Genomic DNA, 23711 nt, shown 5'->3' on the forward strand with positions numbered 1-23711 from the left:
TGTGCAGCAGGTTGAGTGATATTTCTATTTCCTTTAAAGGATTTATTTTGCCCCCCCCCGCTTCTTGTCTTGCTCTCCCTTTGAAGAGTGAGAGGATGATGTAACACCAGAGATGTTTGAGCTGCTCCAGCAGAGTTCACAGAGCTAGTCTTGAGGGTTACTCTTCATCCAGACTTCATAACACACTGATGCGAATAGCTTATCTTTCCACACAAGTGTATCTATGTTGAATCAGCGGATTTATATTAATCTTTTTGGGGGCTCTTATTTTTAACTCAATAATGCAACACCTTACTCAGCCTTTTTCTATATTACTTCTCAGCTCCCGGTGTCTAGTGAGCTGGTAAAGAAGTATTGTTCTGAAATGATAGATGCTAAGTAAGCTGCTAAACAAATATAGCCACACCATAAATCCTGGCTAGTGGTTCTACATACATTTAGATTCTAGACTCTATGCAGGTAGACTCTGTTGTTCGAGCTGTGCTTGCTCTTACGTCTTGTCAGTAACCCGGTCAACAATCAGCTACTCTTTCCATCGACATACTGAGTGACTCATTTCCCTCAGCACATTGAATCACAGCACATATCCATCACCAGATTTAAGTACAGCTCCTTGTGGCACACAATCCTGTCTCCACTCACTGCTTTATAATATACTTTTATTTTATAGTTATAGTTTATTCTCTTATTCCTAACCTGCTTCTTCCTCTTTCTGTTGAGCAGTGAAATAAACCGCCTGGATCTGGGCCTCACAGTGGAGGTCTGGAATAAAGGGCTGATCTGGGACACCATGGTGGGCACCTTATGGATCCCCCTGCGTAACATACGGCAGTCCAATGAGGTATGTTGCCTGGTTTCTCTGGCTACATTTACTGCACTTGCACAGTGACAAGTGATGGATGAGTGTAATTATTCAATTACCCAAACATATGGGTTATGAAAAGACATAACCTCTCATGTTATAACATTTGTATCATGGTCTCATTAGTTTGCATGATGTGTCCCCTGATAATTTAACCATACAGCAACCCAAGAGTTGCTCTAAGTCAGGCCTGAGCCAGCCTTAACTATAAGCTCTTTCAGAAAGGAAAGTTTTAAGCCCATTCTTACATATAGAGAGGGTGTTTTCCTTCGAGAGTTGCACGTAAATCAAAGAATTACGCAGCCTGTTGAGATAACGATATATTCAGAGGGCGAGAACTGACAGAGGCTAAAGGATCTATTTATTTTCAGCAGTAAATCATGTCCTCATCATGTTCCTTCTCCACTGTTATGTCCAGGAGGGTCCTGGTCAGTGGCTGACCCTGGACTCTAATGTGATCATGGCTGAAAATGAAATCTGTGGAACCAAAGACCCGACCTTTCACAGGCTGCTGCTTGACACCCGCTTTGAACTGCCACTAGGTTTGACCTTTCATTGCTTAATGTATTCTGCCTTGTGCTTTGTTCCGTATGTTTTCCTTTTCATGTCAATTTCTTACACAGAGGGTTTTAATTGAATATGAACAAAGAGAACTCTGCTTTTAATAACTTTCTCAGCCACTGAATGATGGGATGATAACCTGTTTTTCTACCATTACACTATTAAAGCTAATTCAAATGCTCTTACTTGCACTTTGGTCAAATATGCTGGATTTTGCACCTTTCACTGATAACAGTCTAACTTTTTCATCTTTGGCACATCTAATCTGACATTCACCCCCATGAGAAACTGAACTGACTGACAAATGGCACAAAATGGTGAACCATGAACCACCAAACATAAGCCTTTGGTGGATGCTTCTATTATACTTAATATCCATAGCCTTCCCCATTCCATTACCAGTTAATCTACTTGTTTGTGTCACATTCACTTTACTACTATTTCTAAATTACTTTCTCTATACAATTATGTTTGACACCATAAGCACTGATAATCTTTATAATTTTATCTGATAAAGGTCCACATGATTGAACAAATTACACATGTAAGTTTATACTGCATTTTTAGACAGCCTCCAAACATTTACGGGAATGCGGTGGGTAGAAAGGGAGGTTCCTCTGACGAGTATTTGATTTGCAGAGCAGAATGTGAGCTTAAGTGTTCTCGCTGTTGTGTGCTGCAGACATTCCAGAGGAAGAGGCCCGGTACTGGGCCAAGAAACTTGAACAACTTAATGCCATGAGAGATCAAGATGTAAGATTTTGCCATGTTCCCATCAATCTCCTCACACTTTTCCTCAGTGAAATTTCCTCAGAGCTGTCTTGTTTTTTTCCCCTCAGTATCAAGAGGAACAGGAGCGACCACTACAAGCACCATCCACACAGTGCTGTAAGTGTCAGCGGCGTCTTCCTCTGTGCTGTCCCTGCTGTGTCATTTTCATGCCTCCTGTTTTTGCTATCATCACTCCCTGTGTTCTGTTGCTCTGACTTAATGAGAACAGGACTAGACAGGAAGTAAAAGATTAGGCTGATAGATGAGATAAAGAACAGGTGGAGGACATGAGGAGAGCTGATGTGACCGGAAGCTTTCCTTAGAGGTGCTTGATGTATAATGAGTGTGAGCTGACATACTGCATGTTGGGTCTGTCTGTCTGTCTGACTGTCTGTCTGACTGAGTGCTGGGAACAGATGGATATATCCAGTCTGTGAAGTATAGACCTGTGTGTGCTTGCACATATTGCAATACAATAAAATGAGGAGATCTATCTGTTCTTATTTTGCAGCACCAAGGCCAGCAGTGTTTTTCACTCACACCTCACTTATGAGCTCTATGCACTCAGATTTACACATCAAAGGAATTATATCAGGATTTGATATCTCTTCGTCTTTGTTTACTTGCCCTCGTGGTTCGATGACGAGTTAAATATGTGGCTTACAACTCTTTGTCTCTTTTTAGGTAATTGGAGTCTGTGGGGAGATCAACAGAGTAAGTTTCTTTCATGAGCCTCTGCTAATGAATTAGACGTCTCACCTAACATAATGATCTTGCTTTTTTATTTATTCATTTGAAACCATTAGCCTGCATGAACTTTTTTTTGTCTTTTTCTGCTTTGATCTGTATTCTGCTGGTGGATTCTAAAGTCAAACTATGGAGTTACATTTAATAAATGACTAGTTAGTGTCTAAAACAAGTGTTTATCCATTAAATGTGTGTGTTTTTTTAAATTACAAATTCATTGGGTTCAGTCAGGCGTAAAACTGAGTCTTTTGTCATCTGATATTTGTTGCAATAATTATCGATTTTGACTTTTTTATTATCATGATAATGTTTTTGCTCATATGGCCCTTGTTGAAAGTCAATTAAGAATTTGTTCCGCTAATGATACCTTGTCTAATTATGCAAACAAATCACACAATGTTTTTGCAAATACTGTGTAATACAGTTCTTCCCTTCTCGCCCCCTCATCATGTCCCGTCTCTCACTGTGTTTGTGTGAACAGACGAGGACCCAGACAGTGCTGTCGACGACAGGGACAGCGATTACCGCAGTGAGACCAGTAACAGCATCCCACCTCCATTCTACACCACCTCTCAACCCAACGCTTCCATGCACCAGTACCCCATGAGACACCAGCAGTACAGCCACTCCTATGATGACGAAATCCACGAGCTGGACTATGACCACAGAGCCATAAGGTAACAAGCACATTACAACCACTACAAAGCCACAATTGAGGCAAAGTGTTCTTTCCTTCTTTTCTTTTCTTTTTTTTTCTTATGTATAATTGCTCATGTGCATCCATGAGATTACCATGGGGGGTTGTCAAACAGCAAATCCAAGAGGCAGCAGAAAGGCTTACTTTGGGGGGAGACAGTAAGAAAACACACCAGGGGAACAAAATTGTATGATGTTGATAATGTAATATTACACTCCCCCATCTTGAGTAGAATATTTTTAGTCCATTTATGTTGAGCATTTAGCCCTGAGACGGCAGAGATCCTGTGGCCTTGTTTTGTTTCACTGTTTTGTACATGGTAACATGTTGTCCCACTGTGCTCTCCTCCCTTAGAGAATAACCCATGCCTCAGTGTATACAAGCATGCTGGGGCACACACTTCTTGTATACAGGTCATGTATGGAGAGGGCCTTTGGGGTTGTGGTTTTGTGTCTAATTGTGGTCATCTCTTCTACATGCCTGCACCTTTATGTGCATGTCACGTGTGTAAGCTTTAGAAACCCCATGTGATCTCTTCTGCTCTGCGGAATAGAAATGAATGAAATGAAACACAACTGTTTGTATGATGATTTTTTTTGTAAGGCAGCAGGTGATCCAACTCATGCATTGCTCAGGGAAACGTCAAGCAGAACGTTTGCACTTTAGATGGTGAAATAAACCCTCAAGTACTCAACCTCATTGACAGGTCTTCATGCAGGCTTCTGCATGAAGCCTGCATAGGTCCGCATCTTTTCAAGTCTGTGGTAAAATGCACTTCCAATGTAAGGTTTTCTGATTAAGGCAATACTCAGATAGGTGGAGATAATATAGATGATGAGACATAATCAGACTATGCTCTACAACAGTATAATAAAATGATATACAGTATTAACAACTCATGTAAACATCATAATTGGAATAATATATTCTCCAAAAGTGCACATGCTGGTGTCCATTAAATGTTAAGATAGCTTCAGTTTAAGGTCCAGTATGTAGTATTTGCAGAGGAGCACGGACGTGCAAACGAAAACAAACGTGATCATTACAGTTAATGCCAGTAAGCTTTCATGCCTTAAAAAACATTTGCATACATTTCTCATTATCATGTGAGGCACAGTGTTGTATGTTGTACCTTAAAAGTCTGTAACACAAATTTGCATTGAATTTGGACTGATGAGGATTGTGTTGCACGTCACTCACAGTGAGAACAGAGCGAGTAATTGCAGCAGAACACAGTGGTTGTAGGACTTACAAACCTGCCTTTTTACTGGTCAGTGCTTTGGAGCTTTCTTTTAAACATTTTAACTGAGCTCTACTGATGCTCCTCTCCCACTTCTTCCCTCCTCCTCACCTTCCTCCCTGCTCCTCTTACCAGACACTATGATAGTTTAGACTCTGCCACCAACGGGCGCAGCGATATCGACTCAGGCTCAGGGTCAAGCCGGCGCACCAGTCGTCAGTATTCACTAGACAGTAGGCATTCACTGTCCGATAGGTGGGTCTCTGTACCTCCTCTCCAAATCCACCTCTTCTTTTTCTTGCTCCAGCCTGTGACTCCGTCTCGCTGTGACGTCAGTGGTGGACTTGTCCTGTCCTCCTCGCTCGCTGTGCTTGCATGCATGCGCTCTTACCCTCTTTCTGTATATGTATATATTTTTAACCAAAACTACTGGTCCTGCATCTTTACTGATGAATTACAATTACATCACTATCACTGATTACATGTCATTCTTGTCATCTCCATCTTTAAATCCTCATAAGTTCTGTGCAGTTTCCTGTGTATGTGTGCGGGCAAGTGAGTGAAAAGACCTGTGTGTTGTATTATAACAGATGGAGCGAGTAATTGTTGGATGGAGTCTGTGGAAATGGCCTTAACAGATGTGTGCATGTGTGCGTGCATGCATCTGTTGTGGTGGCAGCCTGTTATTACTGTATGTGAGACTTTAAGAGTGGACCTGTCTTATTCTGGGTGTCCCATGCGTGGTAATTGTACACATTTAATTTCCACTGGTGAGACAGTAGGAGGACATCCCCTCAAGAATGGGGTCCAAGCAAAGAGACCAAGACATGTTGTGGGTTTTTTTTCTTAATATCTTCCCTTGATTTTGTTGTTTTTAATTGCTAATTCTTTCTGAGAGAGAAGACAGACATGTGTTTAGATTGAAGCGTTAGGTAAGCATTTGTCATTGTCTGTGTTTGTCTTCGTGTTGGACGAGAGAGAGATCGTGAGATAGGTGATGAATAGAGGACAGCAGGGGCGTCATAATTGAATGTTTGTGTCATCCACGCTTGTGGATTCATTGTGGCACACAGCGCAGAGCCATTATATAGTTCTCTACTTTATGTCTCCTGCACTACGCGTTATTGAACTACCATGACAGTAATCAATATAGACTAAACCGTTTCTGTGTGAGAGTGTGTGTGTAAGACTGTTTTCATGTGTCTCAAATCTCTCCCTGATTCATGGTTTTTCTCAGTGTCTAACAGCCTCATTCATCATTGTGAATAAATATTATTCACATATTTAGCTACTGAAAGAGTGTTTTTGTACTGCTGCACTCATAAATTACCTTCAACCCCTCTGGGTTCATGTTCTTTGCTTTGGAAAGGTCTATTTGTAGCCTAGATGTGTGAAAGATGTTTTATTTTTCTAATCATCACTTTTCCTATAGTGTGATTGAAATGGTATTAACAGTATATAACCATTCTCATTACTAAAAAGATGATTCACCCTTACAGTTACATACCATAGATGCAGGTCTGGTCTGATCCTTTGATGTATGCTTCCTGATTAGCTGGTTCATAGTTACTTCTCCTTTCATTCCAGTTCATGGTCTACCTCCCTTACCTGAACACAAGATCCAAAACCAAACCTTTTATTGTACAACTCAAGAAACTCCACTTTTTCTTTGAATCCTGTGTGGGTGTCTTTATGTAACAGTCTGCATCTCCTCCTCCCTTTAGTCCCACAGATAGTCGTTACGCCTCATCGGGTGAGTTGAGTCGAGGCAGCTCTCAGCTCAGCGAAGAGTTTGTTCCCGAGGATGGCGAGAGTTTGCGAGGTTCGGAGTTCTATGATGAAAACGACTCCTACCACTCCTGCCACTCCTCTGTCAGCTATGGCAAAGAGGATTCCCCGGACTGGGATGGTGAAGGCATCTACAGTGACGAGGGAGGCTATCTCAAAGATGGAGGGGAGGAGGGGGCACTGTATGACGAAGAGGAGGGAGAGATATATGGGGAGGAAAGAGAGTACAACTACGAAGATGAGGAGGAGATGCCATATGAGGGAGAGGAAGATATGTATCCACTTGACAGCACACTCGGTGAATTCCAGGAACCGACCTACACACCCACAAGCACTGCCGACACCTTGATGCCACCTTCCGACAGTCAGTCATCCTCCAGGCCCCCTCTGGAGAAGCAGGCATCATTGCATCAGCATCACCCTGCCCATGATCAGCTCCAGCCACCAAGCACTGCCCCTGGTCTATCTACTGCCTCACAGGATGACATGTTACCCCCTTTCAGTTCAGACTCCACAAAAGCTCCCTTTGCACTGTTACAGCCAGATATATCGACCACCGCTACATCCACCCCTTCAACCACAATACCAGTCCCAGCTCCAGACTCCAAGCACATGGAGCCTGAGCGCAAATCTGAGGCACCACTGGAGGAACCTCAACCCCCTGAGAAGCCTCCAGCAGCAGAGGGAGTTCCTCAGGCTCCTGAAGAGAAAACAAAGGAGCCTTTTGTCCCAAGGTGAACACAGCCTCATAAAGAAAAAAGATTAATCTGGCACTTAATTCAAATAACAATAAGCACATATGGTTTATATACATACCTTGACAGACAACAAAAACCTATTTTACAAGAGCTTCAATGAAAACACATGAATATCATAGGTGGTTAAAGGTAGATATAAGCCTGCTGTAATCATTTGGAATTGAACTTCTACAAAGTTAAAGCTGCCTATCTTTGGTCTTCATGAACAGAAATGAGGTACCATTATTTGTAAGCTCTGTCAATCAATACTATCACACCTAACTGGGGTGGTTTTGTGTGTATACAACGGCAGCTCTGGGGTGGCGTAAAGAAGTGTTTGAAAGTAGCTTACCTTTGTTTGTATTTAAAAGTTAAGCACTACACTTTTAGATAACTTACAAAATGTGTATTAAAGGGCAGTTATTACACTTACAATTTTTTCAATGTGTGTGTGACAGTTTTTTCTATGTATGTGTGACAGTCCAGAACCAGTCAGATGCTAGTGTGCTAACTCAGTGGTGTATCCCTGTTATTTTGTTTATCTTTATAATTACATCACCTAATGAAGCTTGTAGCAGCACATACATTAATGCATATTTTTATTTTCTAATTTCCTGTTCTTTTAGCTTCCCAAGGAGAGAAATAATGGAGCCTGGTCCTGCCAGAGCCAAAGCTAACTGGCTTCGACTTTTCAGTCGAGTGCGGCTACAGCTGCAAGAGGTACAGCCTGTGTGTGTGATACTCGTTGTATCGTTGTGCACGTAAGTGTGAATTTGCACCGCAAATGTGCTTATAAGGATATTGATGATGAAACAGTACTTGTTCTCTGTTTGCTGTGCTTTTTTAAATTGTGGCTTTGTTGCATGAGCCCCTGCTTGTTTACTTTTATTCCAGCTTTTTCTTAATTGGTCCACCATTTTCCCCAGCTTTTGGTTATCAACGTTGAATAGGCTGTGTTGTCTTGTGATTATTTGATTGTTTCTTTTTACCCCTTGTATTGTTTTGCCATTTCACTTTTTTTTTCAGTTGTTTTCCATCATCGTAGCGATTTGCATGTAGTCCAGTTTGATTTCCCATGGCTGGAGCAGACTCTCAGGTGGGTGTGGCCAATAGTGTGTTAAGCAGTTGAATTTGTATTGTATGTACAGTTTACAGCTTGTAGTTATTTGTGGACAGCCAAGCAACACATAGGAAGCTGCTGTAAGCCTGCTGTCTCTTTCAAAGCCTGGCGTTTATACCAATCATGATTATTTTTGTGTCTTGAGGAGACATGAAGCGAGTGTTAGTGCTTTGTGTTATTCTCCGAGCAGGCAGCCAGACAAAGAACATGTCTTTCAATAATAGAGCAGATAGAATTAGAAGAATGATGACACAGATAGCCATCTGGATCTGGCTGTAATCTACATATGTTTACTATCATCATCAAACACAGAGAAGTCACTGCTCATGTCGGTAATCACCACACTTGCCAAGAAAGACACAATTTAGCTTTACCACTTTCCTCCTTTTCCTTCTATCTCCTACTTTTAGCTCTGTTGGTTTATTCATTTTTGTAATCTGGGAATACTCTCAGCTTTGAAGCAATAGCTGAACTCAATGTGAAACGTTGCTTTTTGCTCTTGCAAACTATTTCAATTATATTTCTCTCAACGTGAATATAATAATAAATGTACAGTACAATAAAATACCACATGTTTTTTTTAGCAATAGCTTTCTCTTTTAATATCACCTCTGTCTTTCTCCATAGGCTCGAGGAGAAAGTGTCGGCATCGCCTCTCTGCTTTTATCAGCAGGGTAAGTAACTATAGTGCTGTTACCATTACAGTCACTGAAATCTATACCAACCAAAAGCTATGACAGTCTATGACTGTAATGTCTGAATACATTTCTTGTCTAATTAATCTGTCGTGTCCATGTTCTTGTTACTGAATCTTGCTGTGTGCTATGTCTGGTCTCCAGAATGGGCGGAGCTCTGTACAGCATTGACAGCATGCCAGACCTCAGGAAGAGGAAAGCTATGCCCCTGGTCAGCGATCTGGTGAGTTTCTGTGCTAATCCTCAGAATATTCCCTTGAGTAAGTGTCTCACATCTCCCCAATGCATCCCTCGCTCAACAGTCCTTGCTTGTGATAGAGGAAACTGTGGGGCAGAGAGGACAGTGGCAAGGCCAGAGGATTCCTGTGGCTGACACTGATGCCTGTCACATGCTGTCATAAAACAGACCTTTTCATAACCCCACCCTGGCATCATCGCCATGCCTCCCTCCTAACTCTGCCTCATTAGTGGTGCGACTGGGAAAAATACAGTATGAATCCACTGGAGGAACCTGCAGCTCAAGGCTACAAGTCACAATGTTACACAGAATAGGACGAAAACCTGAAAGGAAAATGTTTACATTATGGGAAATACAATTGTTTTCTTTCATTCTGCACTTTTTAAGAGACAATCGTATTTGTCTATTCAGTATATGAAGCTTCAGCCAAAAGCTGACTGACATGAAGACTGGAAGCATCGCAAAAAGCAAGATGGACCTTCATTCACCACATCTGTAGTACGGATTAAACAAATGAAATATAATGTATTCATTAATGGGCTTTAGAGGTACTGATAGGCTGGTTTTCCCCATCTTCAATCTCTGTGATATCCTGAGCAAATGTTCTCTCCTGAAATGAGAGTGGCCTTAATCTTGTTATTCCACTCCCTGCAATAAAAACAAATGAGCTCCTGAAATTTCAAAACTACTGCTTTTATGCAAAAACACTGTTGCAGTCAAGGCTTATAACAGAAGGTGGAAAGCAAAGCTTGGTGTGCCAGTTTCCAAAACTCACCAGATCCTATCGTTATGACATACAAATAATTATCTCTGATGGCTGTCTTCATTATTAAATCCTTCCAGTGCAAAGTAACGGTCACTAAGCAGTGACTGACAGACACAGGCACACACGTCTCTTATACATATATACGCACACTCCTGTGTGTGTGAATATGTAATTGATCAGACAGGGTAGCGCCATGGTTGTATGATCAGTAATCATGATTCTCTTTTTGAAGCTGTGACCTTCTCTGCTGTCAGGTTTCCACATCTGCCTGTAGATTCGCCTTGTTCGATTACCTTTACCCTCATGCTTTTATTGTGTATTCTTGTTCAAACACAACATCTCTTTCACATTTGTAATTATGTGTCGAGATTTCATTCTTGTCTTTTCTCTAACATTAAGTCTCTCTTTTCTTCCTCCCATCTTCATGTTCTGCCATAGGCTATGGTGAGTCATATTGACACTGTTTGCTCTAGAAACAATTATGAGCGTATGCTAGTTTTCTAGTCTCACCATGTAAGCAAGTAGGGCTTGGTGACATGGCCTAAAAAAATTACATTTTAAATTTTAAAGTTTCAGTCATATTTAAAAACAAAGTTTGCAGAGTCGTTTGCTTAATTTCTGACCAGTTCTATGCAACTGAGGAGGCCAAGACTCGTTTTTTAGGAACAAATCTTCACTGCTTGCTGCCATCTTGTCTGTCTCTCTGAGGAAATGTCGAGGTGATGGGCCACAGTGGAAGCCCAAAGAGTGCAGGGAGTGAGAAAAATAGAGTTCCATAAAAATGTACTGTTCCTAATGTAATTAATGAGTTTAATGAGTCATTCAAATGAATGGGTAATTATTTGAATGATTCATTAAATTCATTAATTAATATTATGAATTGGTCATTTTTAAAATTGGCCTGCTGTATATAAGTTATGCACTACAGGGTTTAAGTGTCAGAAAATAAGAATTGTCAATTTAATGTTAAAAAGAGGTGGTTAGTCAGTATACTAGTAGACTTTTTCAGGGGTTGGTGGTGGGTGCATGGTCTGGTTTGATGTAGGGTCACTTTAAAACACCTTTTTGTCATAATAATAAAAAACAAAAAAAGAAGATATCAGAGCATGAAATTACATTTTGTGTTTCCTGTCACTCAGTCTTTGGTTCAGAACTCCAGGAAGGCAGGCATCACATCAGCTCTGACTTCCAGCACCCTCCACAATGAAGAACTGGTCAGTGCTCATGTTACACTATTGAATCAAAGAATATCACATCACACTTAAAAGGGCTTTTAACTAACTTATTCCTCTCACCCTGTACTTCTCTGCAGAAGAGTCACGTCTACAAGAAGACCCTTCAGGCGCTCATATATCCCATCTCCTGCACCACTCCACATAATTTTGAGGTGTGGACAGCCACCACCCCCACTTATTGCTACGAGTGTGAGGGACTGCTGTGGGGTATCGCTCGCCAGGGCATGCGCTGCACAGAGTGTGGAGTCAAATGCCACGAAAAGTGCCAAGATTTACTCAACGCTGACTGTCTGCAAAGTAAGACAACATTATTATTGGACAGCGTTATTCCACAGACAAGACTATGATGAAATTAAAATGTCATAAGTGTGTAACCTGTAGCTGCATTTGCTTGCATAAATAAAAGAGGCTACAATACAGAATATTTTAAGGGTCAGTTTTCAAACACAAACCTTTATTATTTACAGTTTTTATATTTTCTTTATGCTAAGCTGGCTCTTAGCTTATCTAGAATACAACAAAAATAAATATGACTGTTATTCATTTACAATGGATACTAAAACAAACTGCTATTCACTGATGTTTTTATTATCATTATTATTATTATTATTATTATCATCATCATCATCATCATCGTCATTATTATTATTATTATTGTTATTATTATTATTATTATTATTATTAATAATAATAATAATAATAATAATAATAATAATAATAATAATGACGATGATTAATTTAGTGTAAATATTCATTATTTTTCCTCTTATCTATCTTTGTCAGTGTCACTAACTTCCTTCTCCCCTCATACATGCTTCACACATATCTTCTTGAGAGGATATTTTCAACCATTTTTATTCTTTTAATCACTGCTTTCACACTCATTTCTATATGCTTTCACACGTCTGACACTTTCATTAATTGTCTCACTAACCAGGGGCAGCAGAGAAAAGCTCTAAACACGGTGCGGAGGACCGAACCCAGAACATCATCATGGTTCTCAAAGACCGCATGAAGATCCGTGAGAGGAACAAACCAGAGATATTTGAGCTCATTCAGGAAGTGTTCACCGTCCCCAAGTCCACCCACGTCACCCAGATGAAGCAGATCAAACAGAGCGTGCTCGATGGCACCTCTAAATGGTCGGCCAAGATCAGCATCACAGGTAAGTGGGGAGTCACATTCCGTAAAATACAGTAACTATGAAGGGAGCTGGCCAACGTAGTCAACGTACATGTTTGCATCTATAAAAAGTGACAAGCTGCTGTTTGTGGACAGAGAGCACAGGAGACATTTGTGAGGCAATGGAACAGAGGATCAGATGAGATTGGAGGCATCTGTTTGCTCGCACACACACACACACACACACACTGACCAGCTTTTTCTCCTCTCCCTCTCTCTTTCGCTCTCTCTCTCTCTCTCCATAGTGTTGTGTGCCCAGGGTCTACAAGCTAAGGATAAAACTGGTTCCAGTGATCCTTATGTCACTGTCCAGGTGGGAAAGACCAAAAAGAGGACAAAGACCATCTATGGCAACCTTAATCCTGTCTGGGAGGAGACATTTAATTTGTGAGTCATAACAGGGTTTTTTTTTATTTTAAATATTGAAATGTAGTTAGAGTTTTAATGATGAAATCATTTTAATTGTCAAGACATGAGTTTATTTTTTGGTTTAATCAGTTTAGTTTAGCTCATTTATTATTATTGCAAAAATGCTAATCACATTTCTCCTGAGGCCAAGAATGCAGTAAAAATAGAAAAAATAATACAAATTTAAAACCAGAAACCAGAAAAGACTTTTAGATAATAAATGATTAAATAGTTATCAGTGTTGTGGATTACTCTTCTGTCAATCTGGTAAACCTTTCAGCACTAGATGCTACAGTGTAATTTCTATCCACATTCTGTTGATTGTTGTTGACTTATGTTTAAGACTGTGTGTTGTTTGATGTATGTCGGTGTAAACTGTGGCTGATTCTCCTGCTCTGTCAACACAGTGAGTGTCACAACTCCTCAGATCGCATCAAGGTGAGAGTGTGGGATGAGGATGATGACATTAAGTCACGAGTGAAACAGAAGTTCAAGCGGGAGTCCGACGATTTCCTCGGTCAAACCATCATCGAGGTCCGCACTCTGAGCGGAGAGATGGACGTCTGGTACAATCTCGGTCAGTCGAACTTACCCTGGAGTAAACTTACAGCTCCTTACCACCGTCATCTGTTCTCTGAACCTAGCACTTATACAAAATGTAACATCTCCTATGTAGTAAGTGCATTGTTGTGTGTCCTGTGCTCCTACAGACAAGCGTACAGACAAATCAGCTGTATCTGGAGCTATCCGCATGCACATTAATGTAGAGATCAAAGGAGAGGAAACAGTCGCCCCATATCACGTTCAGTACACCTGTTTGCATGAGGTGAGTTTAGCGTGTGTTTGTTTATATTCCTGTATATGTTTTAGAAACAGTAGACACAGTTACACTTATGTGCATGTTGTTACCCTCTATACGGTTGATCTCACTTTTACTTCTTTGTAAGTATTATAATTCTTCCACTGTCACATTCATTTATAAGACAGTTGTTGTTTTTTGCTAGTAGTATTATCAAACTGAAGTGTATACAAATATTAGAACAGTTTAACAGGTTTGTGTTTTCACCTTATGTTTTTATTTGTAAGATTCATGTGTGTGATTTTACTCAAGTGCTGTGAACTGGAAATATTTGCATTTCATACATCTGGAAAAGATTTAAGGCTTCAGTAAGCTTTATTCTTATTTCATTGTATTTTCTTTTATAAATTTCTTTACATTTTCTGTGAATTATTCAAGTTTTTGCTATTACCAAGAGGTTCGAGTTCAAACTGGTTCATGATGCCATCAGTGAGCGCAAGTGAGAACTATGTAGTTGAATCTAACATGAGCAGTAGTTAATTAGCATTATAGGTCCACTGTGTAAGAATTAGTGACATCTGATGGTGAAACTGCAGATTGCAACAAAGAGGAGACTCCTCTCAACTCTCCCTTTCATCAAGTACATCAAGTAACTATGGTAACTGTTGCATACCAGAACAGATGCCACCACATATCTATTCACTCCTCTAGTCTCCTCCTCTCTCTGCTGTTTTCCCCGTCCTCTGTTGTTGGTTTGTGGGTGTAGCCATTCTGCTTCATTTGCGTAGTAAGCTGCCATTTCAAAATGTGAAAATGCTCTTTCTGGTTTGGCAGGGCAAGATGGCAGCCTCTATTAAGCAAGACCTTTGCCTTAAGTACATGTTCAGGCTAATTTTAAGGCTACAGCGACCTTATTTCAAAGTGTTTGTACACTTTACAAACATATTTATGGGAAGTAGGTCAACTCAAGTTTGTTTTGCTTTACTAAGGTAATGACATTTTACCATCACAAATGAATTGGATACTTTTTCGTCCATTTCGCTCTGTGCACATATCTTTCTCCACCAATCACAGCTTTGTATTGAATCGTTGCTTGGCCCATTACTCAACAAAGCACATTAGCTGAACCTTAACTGACAAATGGCCGCTGTTATTGGTGCACATAAGTGGCCATAAACCACAAAGCAACTCACAATGTTTTATGGCGGAGCAGCGAGGGCAGCAAATCCTCTCGGCCTCATAATGTAGTGTAATGCAATTAACAAAGCACGGCCATTTAAAGATAAATAGAAAATGATGATAAATGATAAATGAAGTCTGCTTTGTTTTTGTTCAGTAGATAGATAGATAGATAGATAGATAGATAGATAGATAGATAGAAAGAAAAAGCTGTTTTTTTAATATATGCACGCTTTGATTCTTAACTTAATCCTCTACCGACTTCCTATTCCCTATTTCATTGGCATTTCCTCTCTGTAGAACCTCTTCCACTATGTGACGGACATCCAGAACAACGGTGTGGTAAAAATCCCTGATGCTAAAGGGGATGACGCATGGAAAGTGTACTTTGAGGAGACTCCGCAGGAGATTGTAGATGAGTTCGCCATGCGTTACGGAGTGGAGTCCATCTACCAGGCAATGACGTATGTAGCTGTCCAAAATGATTATTTCGATTGCGGTAAACGTCGGTTGTTTTCGTGCATCAGTCTCTAGATAAGCAGTTAACTATGAAGTGTTTATTGATGTGTCTGTCCCTCATTTGCAGCCACTTTGCCTGTCTGTCATCGAAGTACATGTGCCCAGGTGTGCCTGCAGTAATGAGCACCCTGCTGGCTAACATCAATGCCTACTATGCCCACACCACGCAGGCAACTAACAACGTCTCTGCCTCTGACCGCTTTGCTGCATCCAACTTCGGGGTGAGTCACAAGAAACCAGAACAAATTCATATACTTGGTGTTCTGTTAAATTTAACAGCCCAAATATAATACTTCCTCCTGTGTTACCAGTCAGTGCAGTATGTCTGCCATTTGTTTCATAATGTTAAAATCTGTTTTCATACATGTTATCATACCCACAGAAAGAGCGATTTGTCAAACTTCTAGATCAGCTGCACAACTCTCTGAGGATCGACCTGTCCATGTACCGAGTAAGCTGAATTTCTCTGATTGTGCTCATGTGTTATCTTCTATAATATCTGCTGCGCTTCCCTTTGTCCTTGTATGTGAGAAACACTAAAACAACACTGGTGAATGTGTTAAATGGAGTGACAGCTCCGTCGGAACATGCATAGACACATTCAGGAAACACTGCACACCCACAAAGTAACACGCACAACAGTTTTTTGGAGCGAGTGGAAATTGTGTGGCTGTGCTGGGTCTTGCCCATGGACACAAAAGCACACTGGACAAACATGGAAGTGATGTCATCTGTTGTGTCTCACTGTCTTTTGTTTACTGCAGAATAACTTTCCAGCCAGCAGTCCAGAGAGGCTGCAGGACCTGAAATCCACAGTGGACCTCCTCACCAGCATCACCTTCTTTAGGATGAAGGTACAGACACTGTCTTCTCCACCTCCCTTAAACTCATTCTGCTCAAAGGATGTAATGAACATCGCCTATAATTTCTTCAGGAGCTCAAACTACATATATGAAAAGCCGAATTCTCTTTATTCTAAGTCTATTATAAGTCTATGACCATGAAATCATTCTGTGTTTTCAGGTCCAAGAACTCCAGTCTCCACCCAGGGCCAGTCAGGTCGTGAAAGACTGTGTCAAAGCCTGTCTCAACTCCACCTACGAGTACATCTTTAATAACTGCCATGAGCTGTACAGCCGCGAGTATCAGACAGACCCGGTAAGAAGCAGCCGTTAATTGAATGTCTGTGTAGGTGTAAGAACAAGTTTCTCTAATTCTCAGTGTTTTGTGATAATTATCATGATCATAATGACTGGGAGTGTAGCATTCACAGAGCTCATTTAAGTTTCGAGCAAATAAAATGGCTTTCACAAAGCTGCAAAGCATACTAAATTTAAAAACATGTCGCAAAGAAACAATTTGTGAAATAATATACATTCTCCCAAGTAAATTCTGTGTTTTAATTTGGTCATTTACTACTATGTATTATTCAGTTGTGTATAATTTACTATATTAATTGCCAGGTTTCTCTGTCATTCAGACTCATTGGCCAAGTTGTGGTCAGTCTTTATTTATTTATTTGATTACTCTGACCCCAAATAGTTTCTAATGTCAATGATCAATGTACTTCTATTATTCCTTGGCAGTAATTTGGAGTATTTTCTTGTAAGAGAGAAGAAAAGTTTTCTTTATAAATATTGAATAATCCTTGGTTCATTCGATTACATGAAAGCATTGATTGTGTAACATGTATTCTGACTCTGTTGTATGTGCGTACCTTGATGCTATTCTCCCTCTCAGTCTAAATGGGCCGGACTCTCTCATCCATCATTTTGGATTTCATCTGGGATTTCCAGAACCTGCTTTGAGTCTTCATTAAAGCACCAGTTCTCTTCAGACTCCCCTTTTTTTCTCTTTGAATAAATCATTTGCAGTATTTTGTTGAAATCTCTCCGAGATCCTCCTTCACTCTTCATCCCTGCAGTGCTCAGTTTATGTTTTTTTAAACGTATTTTTAAACTTCTTGCTCATTTTCAGCTCATTCATAGAATTCATCCAGACAGTTGACATTCTGGATCAGTTTAAAGCTGTGTGAGCATCTTATATCTTAGCTGAATATGTATGAGATGTGAAAGTCAACATTTGTATCTCAAACAATAATAAAAAACATTAGGAACTAGTGAACACTACTTTCTTTTTTTTTTTGGTTGTCTCATCTAGCCAGTTTCTTGAGCCTATATACGTGATGAGGAGACGGCTGGTTTTGACATGTGGACACAGTTTGGCCTTTAAACTCCAATCTTTTGAGAAAGAGGTGACAGTCAGTGTGAATTATGTTGTGGTTCCAGGCCAAGCAGGGGGCTGTGCCTCCAGAGGAGCAGGGACCAAGCATCAAAAATCTGGACTTCTGGTCCAAACTCATCACACTTATTGTTTCCATTATCGAGGAGGACAAGAACTCCTACACGCCCTGCCTAAACCAGTACGTATCAATCATCTATGCCGACTCAAATATGTGATCATGTTCCTTTTAGGATTTCCCAGGATTTCTCTTTTCTGTTTGGCAAGTTTATAAAGTCTATTTATGTTAAGTCTTTCTCATTTTCTCTTTATGAAAGATTTCCACAGGAGCTGAACGTGGGTAAAATCAGTGCAGAAGTGATGTGGAACCTGTTTGCTCAGGATATGAAATATGCAATGGAGGGTGAGTGCATATCATTGATTCAAATGAGCCTTGTCAAAGCGCTGATGAATGGTCAAGACACACAAAACCGCTAACAGTGTGAGGTTCAAGCACTTTCTGCACTAATGACTGAACACAGATAGACACAGAAGACCATGTAATGCAGTTGACCCACGCTTTATAATGACATTTAAAGCATTAAATGCTATTCCCAGACTGTGTCCAGTGGTTTAGTCATAATTACTGGAGATCATTTGAGTATAATCACCTCTTTAAATGATGTGTTATGTTTTTTTCAATAACAGAACCCTGGGAAGAATATTACATGTTGCTTAAAAATCCTATGCTAAGATGGAATATGTCACTACAAATGTGGATAGCTTCATTGAGACCTTTGTTTTGTTCATGATTGATGAACAATCATGTCCCTCAAGATTGCTGATTTTTAGTGCTACGCAAATATAATTGATAATATATTTATGTATAAAAATATTTGATATATGGTTACCCTAAATTATTAATATTATAAAAACTTTGCAAATCCTGAAGGGTCAGACTCGTACATTTCATTACTATTTGATTGCTTCAATAAATTCATCACACTCTTTCTATAAATATCCTGATCTGTGTGCTATGCAGGTTATAAAAAAACATGAATATGATCTTTAGCTGTTGTAAATGTAGATGGATTTCTTGACTTTATTCTCTCACTCTCTCTCCCTCTCTCAGAGCATGAAAAAAATCGTTTGTGCAAGAGTGCAGATTACATGAACCTGCACTTCAAGGTCAAGTGGCTGTACAATGAGTACTGCAAAGACCTGCCGTTCTTCAAGAGCCGAGTACCTGAATATCCTGCGTGAGTAGCAGCTTGACCATCATTACCTTTATCCACAGACACACACATCTCAACACATGCTGTTACTGATGAAAAGCAGTGCCAAGTGTCTGTGCTTGTGGCTTTCTTCTGAAACTGTGTGTGAAGCCATAAAAAAAAAGAATATCTCTTTTGACTTTGTCACCTCAAACACATATACACATTTTAGTGGGGACCAAAGCAGCTGAAAGTCGCTGTTTGTACAGAAAATGAACGTAAACACTCCAGTATCAAAACACAGAGCTGGTTTAGTCCTGCTCTCTGTCTCCACTTTCAGTGATAACAACCCCACAGCAGGAGTCTGCTCTTCTCTCTGTTCTTCTCTACTTCGTTTCCTCCTGGTTAGGAATATTAATAAAGCAGCAGAGCTTTTCTGCTTCTTTATGCATGGAGGTAAAGGCACATTTTCATGACAAAGACATCTCAGCTACCTAACAAACCCAAGACACTTGTGTACAAACAGGTGCAGTAACCCACAGGTGTTTGGGTAAACTGTTAATAAAGTGTACTGATTTCAGTCTTTACTCCACGGTTGTATTTTTTTTTCACATGCTCTCAGCCACTATTTTCTAACATATATCATGGGTGAGGAGCTTAAATTACTTGTAGGTGTGTTTTGGGCCTGATATGCCAAAAATAAATCACAACGACAAATGCTGTGATCATGGTGGATTTTCCGGGTAGTAAGAGAAAATAATAAGCAGAAATTGAATATCATGCATTCACCTATGTAGGGTGATACACCATGATATTGTAGCCTAATAATAACAACAGTAATATACTGAGAGACCAGTGTTTCTTTGTCAAGGGCTTCATTCATTTTCCACGGCCTCATGATCGCGGCAACAATGTGCCTGACTGCTCCTCATTTTAGGACAAACATATCCATGGGTGCTCAGATCCATGCATGTGCATTAACTATGTAAAGAAATGACAACTGCATTTGTCTGAAAATAACAAAAGCATTTCACATGTTTGCTCTGGTTAAGACTAGACCCTTAAAGCTCTGTCTCCCCCAGAGGAAGTTACCAAAATACCACTGCCTAAGTGTTTTCACACCACCCCCACCTCTCCACTACCCAGTTGCAGCAGGCATTTATCCCATCAAACAGCTTAACATACTGGGCTTTTTCTGAAACTTTTTGTCAGGGATCTTAGCCATACTCCAGCTGTCTTATGCTATTTTACTGTAATGCTTCTGCTTTGCTTCCACGAGTTGAAAACAAATCCAATAATTCATGTCTAAAACCAGTTTTAGATTGAAAAAAAAAAAATTAAGCCATGAGCATTTTTTTTTTAATTCGGAGTTGCTTATTTTGTTTTATGCTCTCCGTAGGTGGTTCGAGCCATTTGTCATCCAGTGGCTGGATGAAAATGAGGAAGTGTCTCGAGACTTTCTGCACGGTGCTCTGGAAAGGGACAAAAAAGATGGGGTAAAATGTTCTTCTTTTTCTTTTCTTCCGCCCTATCTTGCCGTCACTCATGTGGAAATGCAGTTGCTGCTGTTGCTCAGGCTGAATTACTGTAATCCATCCTTTGTTCTTTTTCTGTCACACTCCAAGTCATCAGCCTAAGTTTCTTCCTGCCTCCCACTCTGCTGCTTCCTTTAACGGCAGCAAGCAGTAAAAGAGTACATACAGTGCAGACTCAAAGGACAGAGAGTGTGTGTTTGGAATGTGAGGATGTTTCAGCCGAAGCACTTCACTGTGTAAAGAGATTCTTTTGAAATGTAAGCAAGTATGGTTGAGACGTGCATGTACTTGTGACAGCAGGATATTGTGATTTAATGGCCTTAGTCCTGAGTTTTGACTGTAAGAAAGCTGCCCTCACCTCATTACCCAGACTCCCTGGAGGTGCACGTCCGCACTCACCTCTCGCCAATTAGGGGCCAGACACAAGCCAGCAGACAATTACAAGGAGACAGCTCCCACCTGTCACTGGATGGCTGTCTAACGCAGAGAATCACTGGCTGGCCCTGGTGGGGGTCTGAGTCTCTGTCCATGCTCTGAAAGATGAAGACCTACAGTATATCTGACTATAGTCTCGTCCCCAGTCTAATCTGCCTCACTCTTCCCTTTTTCACTTTTTAATCCTCTTCCATGGTTCTTCTGTCCAACAGTTCCAGGTCACATCAGAACATGCTTTGTTCTCCTGCTCTGTGGTGGATGTGTTTTCCCAGCTCAACCAGAGCTTTGAGATCATACGGAAGCTCGAGTGTCCAGATCCACAGATTGTAGGACACTACATGAAGCGTTTTGCTAAGGTACATCCAGTAAGAATTTCAACTCAGAGATGAAACTGCATTTCCACTGATAACTAATGACCTGCTGCCCTTTCTCGTTTCCCTCTGCAGACCATCAGCAATGTACTTCTGTCCTATGCTGATATAATCTCTAGGTTGTTTGCCAACTATGTCTCCATGGAGAAAGTGGTGAGTGGCCAGAGACTTCATGAACCCATTTGGAATTTTCACTGGATACTTAACTAGTCCCAAACAAACACTTCATTTCATTTTAACTCTGTTGTTTAGTTGCTTGAAAAGCAGTTAATTGCACGAAGAATGAACACTTTTTAATGAGATTTTGTTTGTGTGTGAAAGCGCTGTTTCTTTGAATTCAGTACAAAAAGAAGTCGGTATTTTGAATTTTGAATTGAGACGTGTGTCAGATTGACATGTGCCTTTTGTTCTCAGCCCTGCATCCTGATCAACAACATCCAACAGTTGAGAGTTCAGCTTGAGAAAATGTTTGAAGCGATGGGTGGAAAAGATGTGAGTCATTTCACCTTTTTTATGTTTTTTTACAACCTCAAAGACTATTGTGCATTATTCGAGTAAGATGTGTGTGTGTGTGTTGTGTTTCCTTGTATGTACTTCAGTTGTGTGTAGAGGCCAGCGACATTCTGAAAGACCTGCAGATTAAGCTCAACAATGTTATGGATGATCTCAGCAGGGTCTTTGCTGTCAGGTCAATAAACATTATTTCCCAGCAGCATCTACACACACTTAACAAGACCTCATTAAAACATTTTTTTCTACTTCTTTTCTGTAGTTTCCAGCCTCATATTGAGGAAAATGTGAAGCAGATGGGAGACATCCTGGCTCAGGTGAAAGGAACTTCAAATGTGGGAAATGCCAGCAGTGTGGCGCAGGATGCTGACAATGTCCTGCAGCCCATCATGGAATTTTTGGACAGCAAGTGAGACATTCTGCCAATTTAGTGGCATTTTATCATTGAAACGCTTTATCCCAGGTTGGACAAATTTGTTGAGGCCTTGTTTTTGCCTGATTAAAAGGACAAGTTAGGATAGTTTAAAGCTACAACCACATGAAAAAGTCCAAGGATGTCGGCGTGATGAGACTGACAGCGACTATGTTTTTAATGTGTGTTCTGCTTTGTATTCCAGTGTAATGTTGAGGGATAGCTCGACTTCATTATCAGCCGAAAACAAACAATTCTCATTTCCCACAGTGCACCATTCTTTTCTGATTAGCCAACAAAGCTTCACAGTTATGTCACCACCAGTTTACTTGACATGCTTTTGACAGCACTTAGCATCGGTTTGCTGCGTTTTCGTGTGGACAGGATTGTTTTTAAAAAAACAAACTGAACAGGAAAACCTTTTTTAAAAATTCTCGCCCACATGTGAATTAGGCCTGAGTTTGTTAGTACAAGATAAAACTATAAGAAGCACACATATGTTTAATATTTTCTCACTTTTCTGGGTGATTTCTGCTTAAATTCACTGTCATGTGTGGGTTGTGTAAAGTTAAATTTGTGGTCAGTGATGTACTTTTTAAAAAATATCTGCATATTCCAACAGCTTTTACTGAGTTTGCTCAGTGGCATTTCATGAGTCTGACGTAGCCTATTCCACAATAATGAATCCAATCAGAAGCCAAAATTTCTCTCTGCTCATGTGGTCGTCAGGGTGTTTGTCAGTGAGGAAGATAAGGTTTTGAGATTCCCCAAAGTCTGTCTTTTGTCTTTATTTTCCAACAGAGCAATGTTTGCCTCCTTCCATTTCATTGTTTCTTACTAATCTCACTCTCTGTTACTCTCTCTCTCTCTCTCTGTCTCTCTCTATCTCACTCTCACTCACTCTCCACCAGCCTGACTTTGTTTGCTAAGATCTGTGAGAAGACTGTGCTGAAACGTGTGCTGAAGGAGTTGTGGAAGCTGGTGATGAACACCATGGAGAAGACCATCGTGTTGCCACCACTCACAGACCAAACGGTGAGCGGACACAGACACAGACCGACAACACAGCTGCACATACAGAATCTGTGCCGCCATACACATATGTATATACACTACATACACGTGTCGCACATGACATACAGTATATGTTATCTGTTACTTAAGAAAGTGTTGATTTTGTACATTTATTGCACATTTCTCTATTTTGTTCCTTTTTTGATTGATCTTTGGGAATATGAGTTTACCTATATTACATTTTTACTTTCTTAAATAACAAGATCTTTTGTTTTGCACCATGTTAACACAAACAAAAACATACATGCACATCACTAGTGTACTCTTCAAAAAACCTTTTTTTTCTTTCATGTTCCTGTGGAAAACACACTACATGGAACGGAAGGATTTGATTGTCTTACAGTATATATTTTAATGATGACTGATTCTAACACATGCTCCTCCACATTCACACAC

The 23711-nt window shown here is 40.3% G+C and overlaps 1 protein-coding gene across 10 annotated transcripts in view; it reads left to right on the plus strand.

Annotated features, from left to right (window-relative positions):
* Positions 1 to 23711, plus strand: part of unc13a (unc-13 homolog A (C. elegans)) — a 43414-nt gene that overhangs the window by 6546 nt on the left and 13157 nt on the right. For 6 of the 10 annotated variants that reach the window (XM_044044015.1, XM_044044017.1, XM_044044018.1 and 3 more), the window contains exons 4-36: positions 724 to 841; positions 1281 to 1404; positions 2106 to 2176; positions 2263 to 2311; positions 2879 to 2908; positions 3423 to 3618; positions 5014 to 5133; positions 6603 to 7400; positions 8030 to 8123; positions 9151 to 9197; positions 9363 to 9441; positions 10661 to 10666; positions 11362 to 11436; positions 11535 to 11754; positions 12395 to 12622; positions 12885 to 13026; positions 13455 to 13624; positions 13758 to 13873; positions 15326 to 15489; positions 15612 to 15765; positions 15927 to 15995; positions 16309 to 16398; positions 16568 to 16702; positions 17833 to 17966; positions 18103 to 18188; positions 18897 to 19023; positions 20378 to 20474; positions 21161 to 21304; positions 21395 to 21472; positions 21734 to 21811; positions 21919 to 22007; positions 22092 to 22238; positions 23153 to 23276. In XM_044044015.1, the coding sequence (XP_043899950.1) occupies positions 724 to 841; positions 1281 to 1404; positions 2106 to 2176; positions 2263 to 2311; positions 2879 to 2908; positions 3423 to 3618; positions 5014 to 5133; positions 6603 to 7400; positions 8030 to 8123; positions 9151 to 9197; positions 9363 to 9441; positions 10661 to 10666; positions 11362 to 11436; positions 11535 to 11754; positions 12395 to 12622; positions 12885 to 13026; positions 13455 to 13624; positions 13758 to 13873; positions 15326 to 15489; positions 15612 to 15765; positions 15927 to 15995; positions 16309 to 16398; positions 16568 to 16702; positions 17833 to 17966; positions 18103 to 18188; positions 18897 to 19023; positions 20378 to 20474; positions 21161 to 21304; positions 21395 to 21472; positions 21734 to 21811; positions 21919 to 22007; positions 22092 to 22238; positions 23153 to 23276 (4399 nt within the window). The remainder of the gene's footprint in view (positions 1 to 723; positions 842 to 1280; positions 1405 to 2105; positions 2177 to 2262; positions 2312 to 2878; positions 2909 to 3422; positions 3619 to 5013; positions 5134 to 6602; positions 7401 to 8029; positions 8124 to 9150; positions 9198 to 9362; positions 9442 to 10660; positions 10667 to 11361; positions 11437 to 11534; positions 11755 to 12394; positions 12623 to 12884; positions 13027 to 13454; positions 13625 to 13757; positions 13874 to 15325; positions 15490 to 15611; positions 15766 to 15926; positions 15996 to 16308; positions 16399 to 16567; positions 16703 to 17832; positions 17967 to 18102; positions 18189 to 18896; positions 19024 to 20377; positions 20475 to 21160; positions 21305 to 21394; positions 21473 to 21733; positions 21812 to 21918; positions 22008 to 22091; positions 22239 to 23152; positions 23277 to 23711) is intronic. The other 4 variants (XM_044044022.1, XM_044044023.1, XM_044044024.1 and 1 more) reach the window with 1 other exon arrangement.

This window comes from Solea senegalensis, linkage group LG14, assembly GCF_019176455.1.
Source record: "Solea senegalensis isolate Sse05_10M linkage group LG14, IFAPA_SoseM_1, whole genome shotgun sequence".
Lineage (NCBI taxonomy): Eukaryota > Metazoa > Chordata > Actinopteri > Pleuronectiformes > Soleidae > Solea > Solea senegalensis.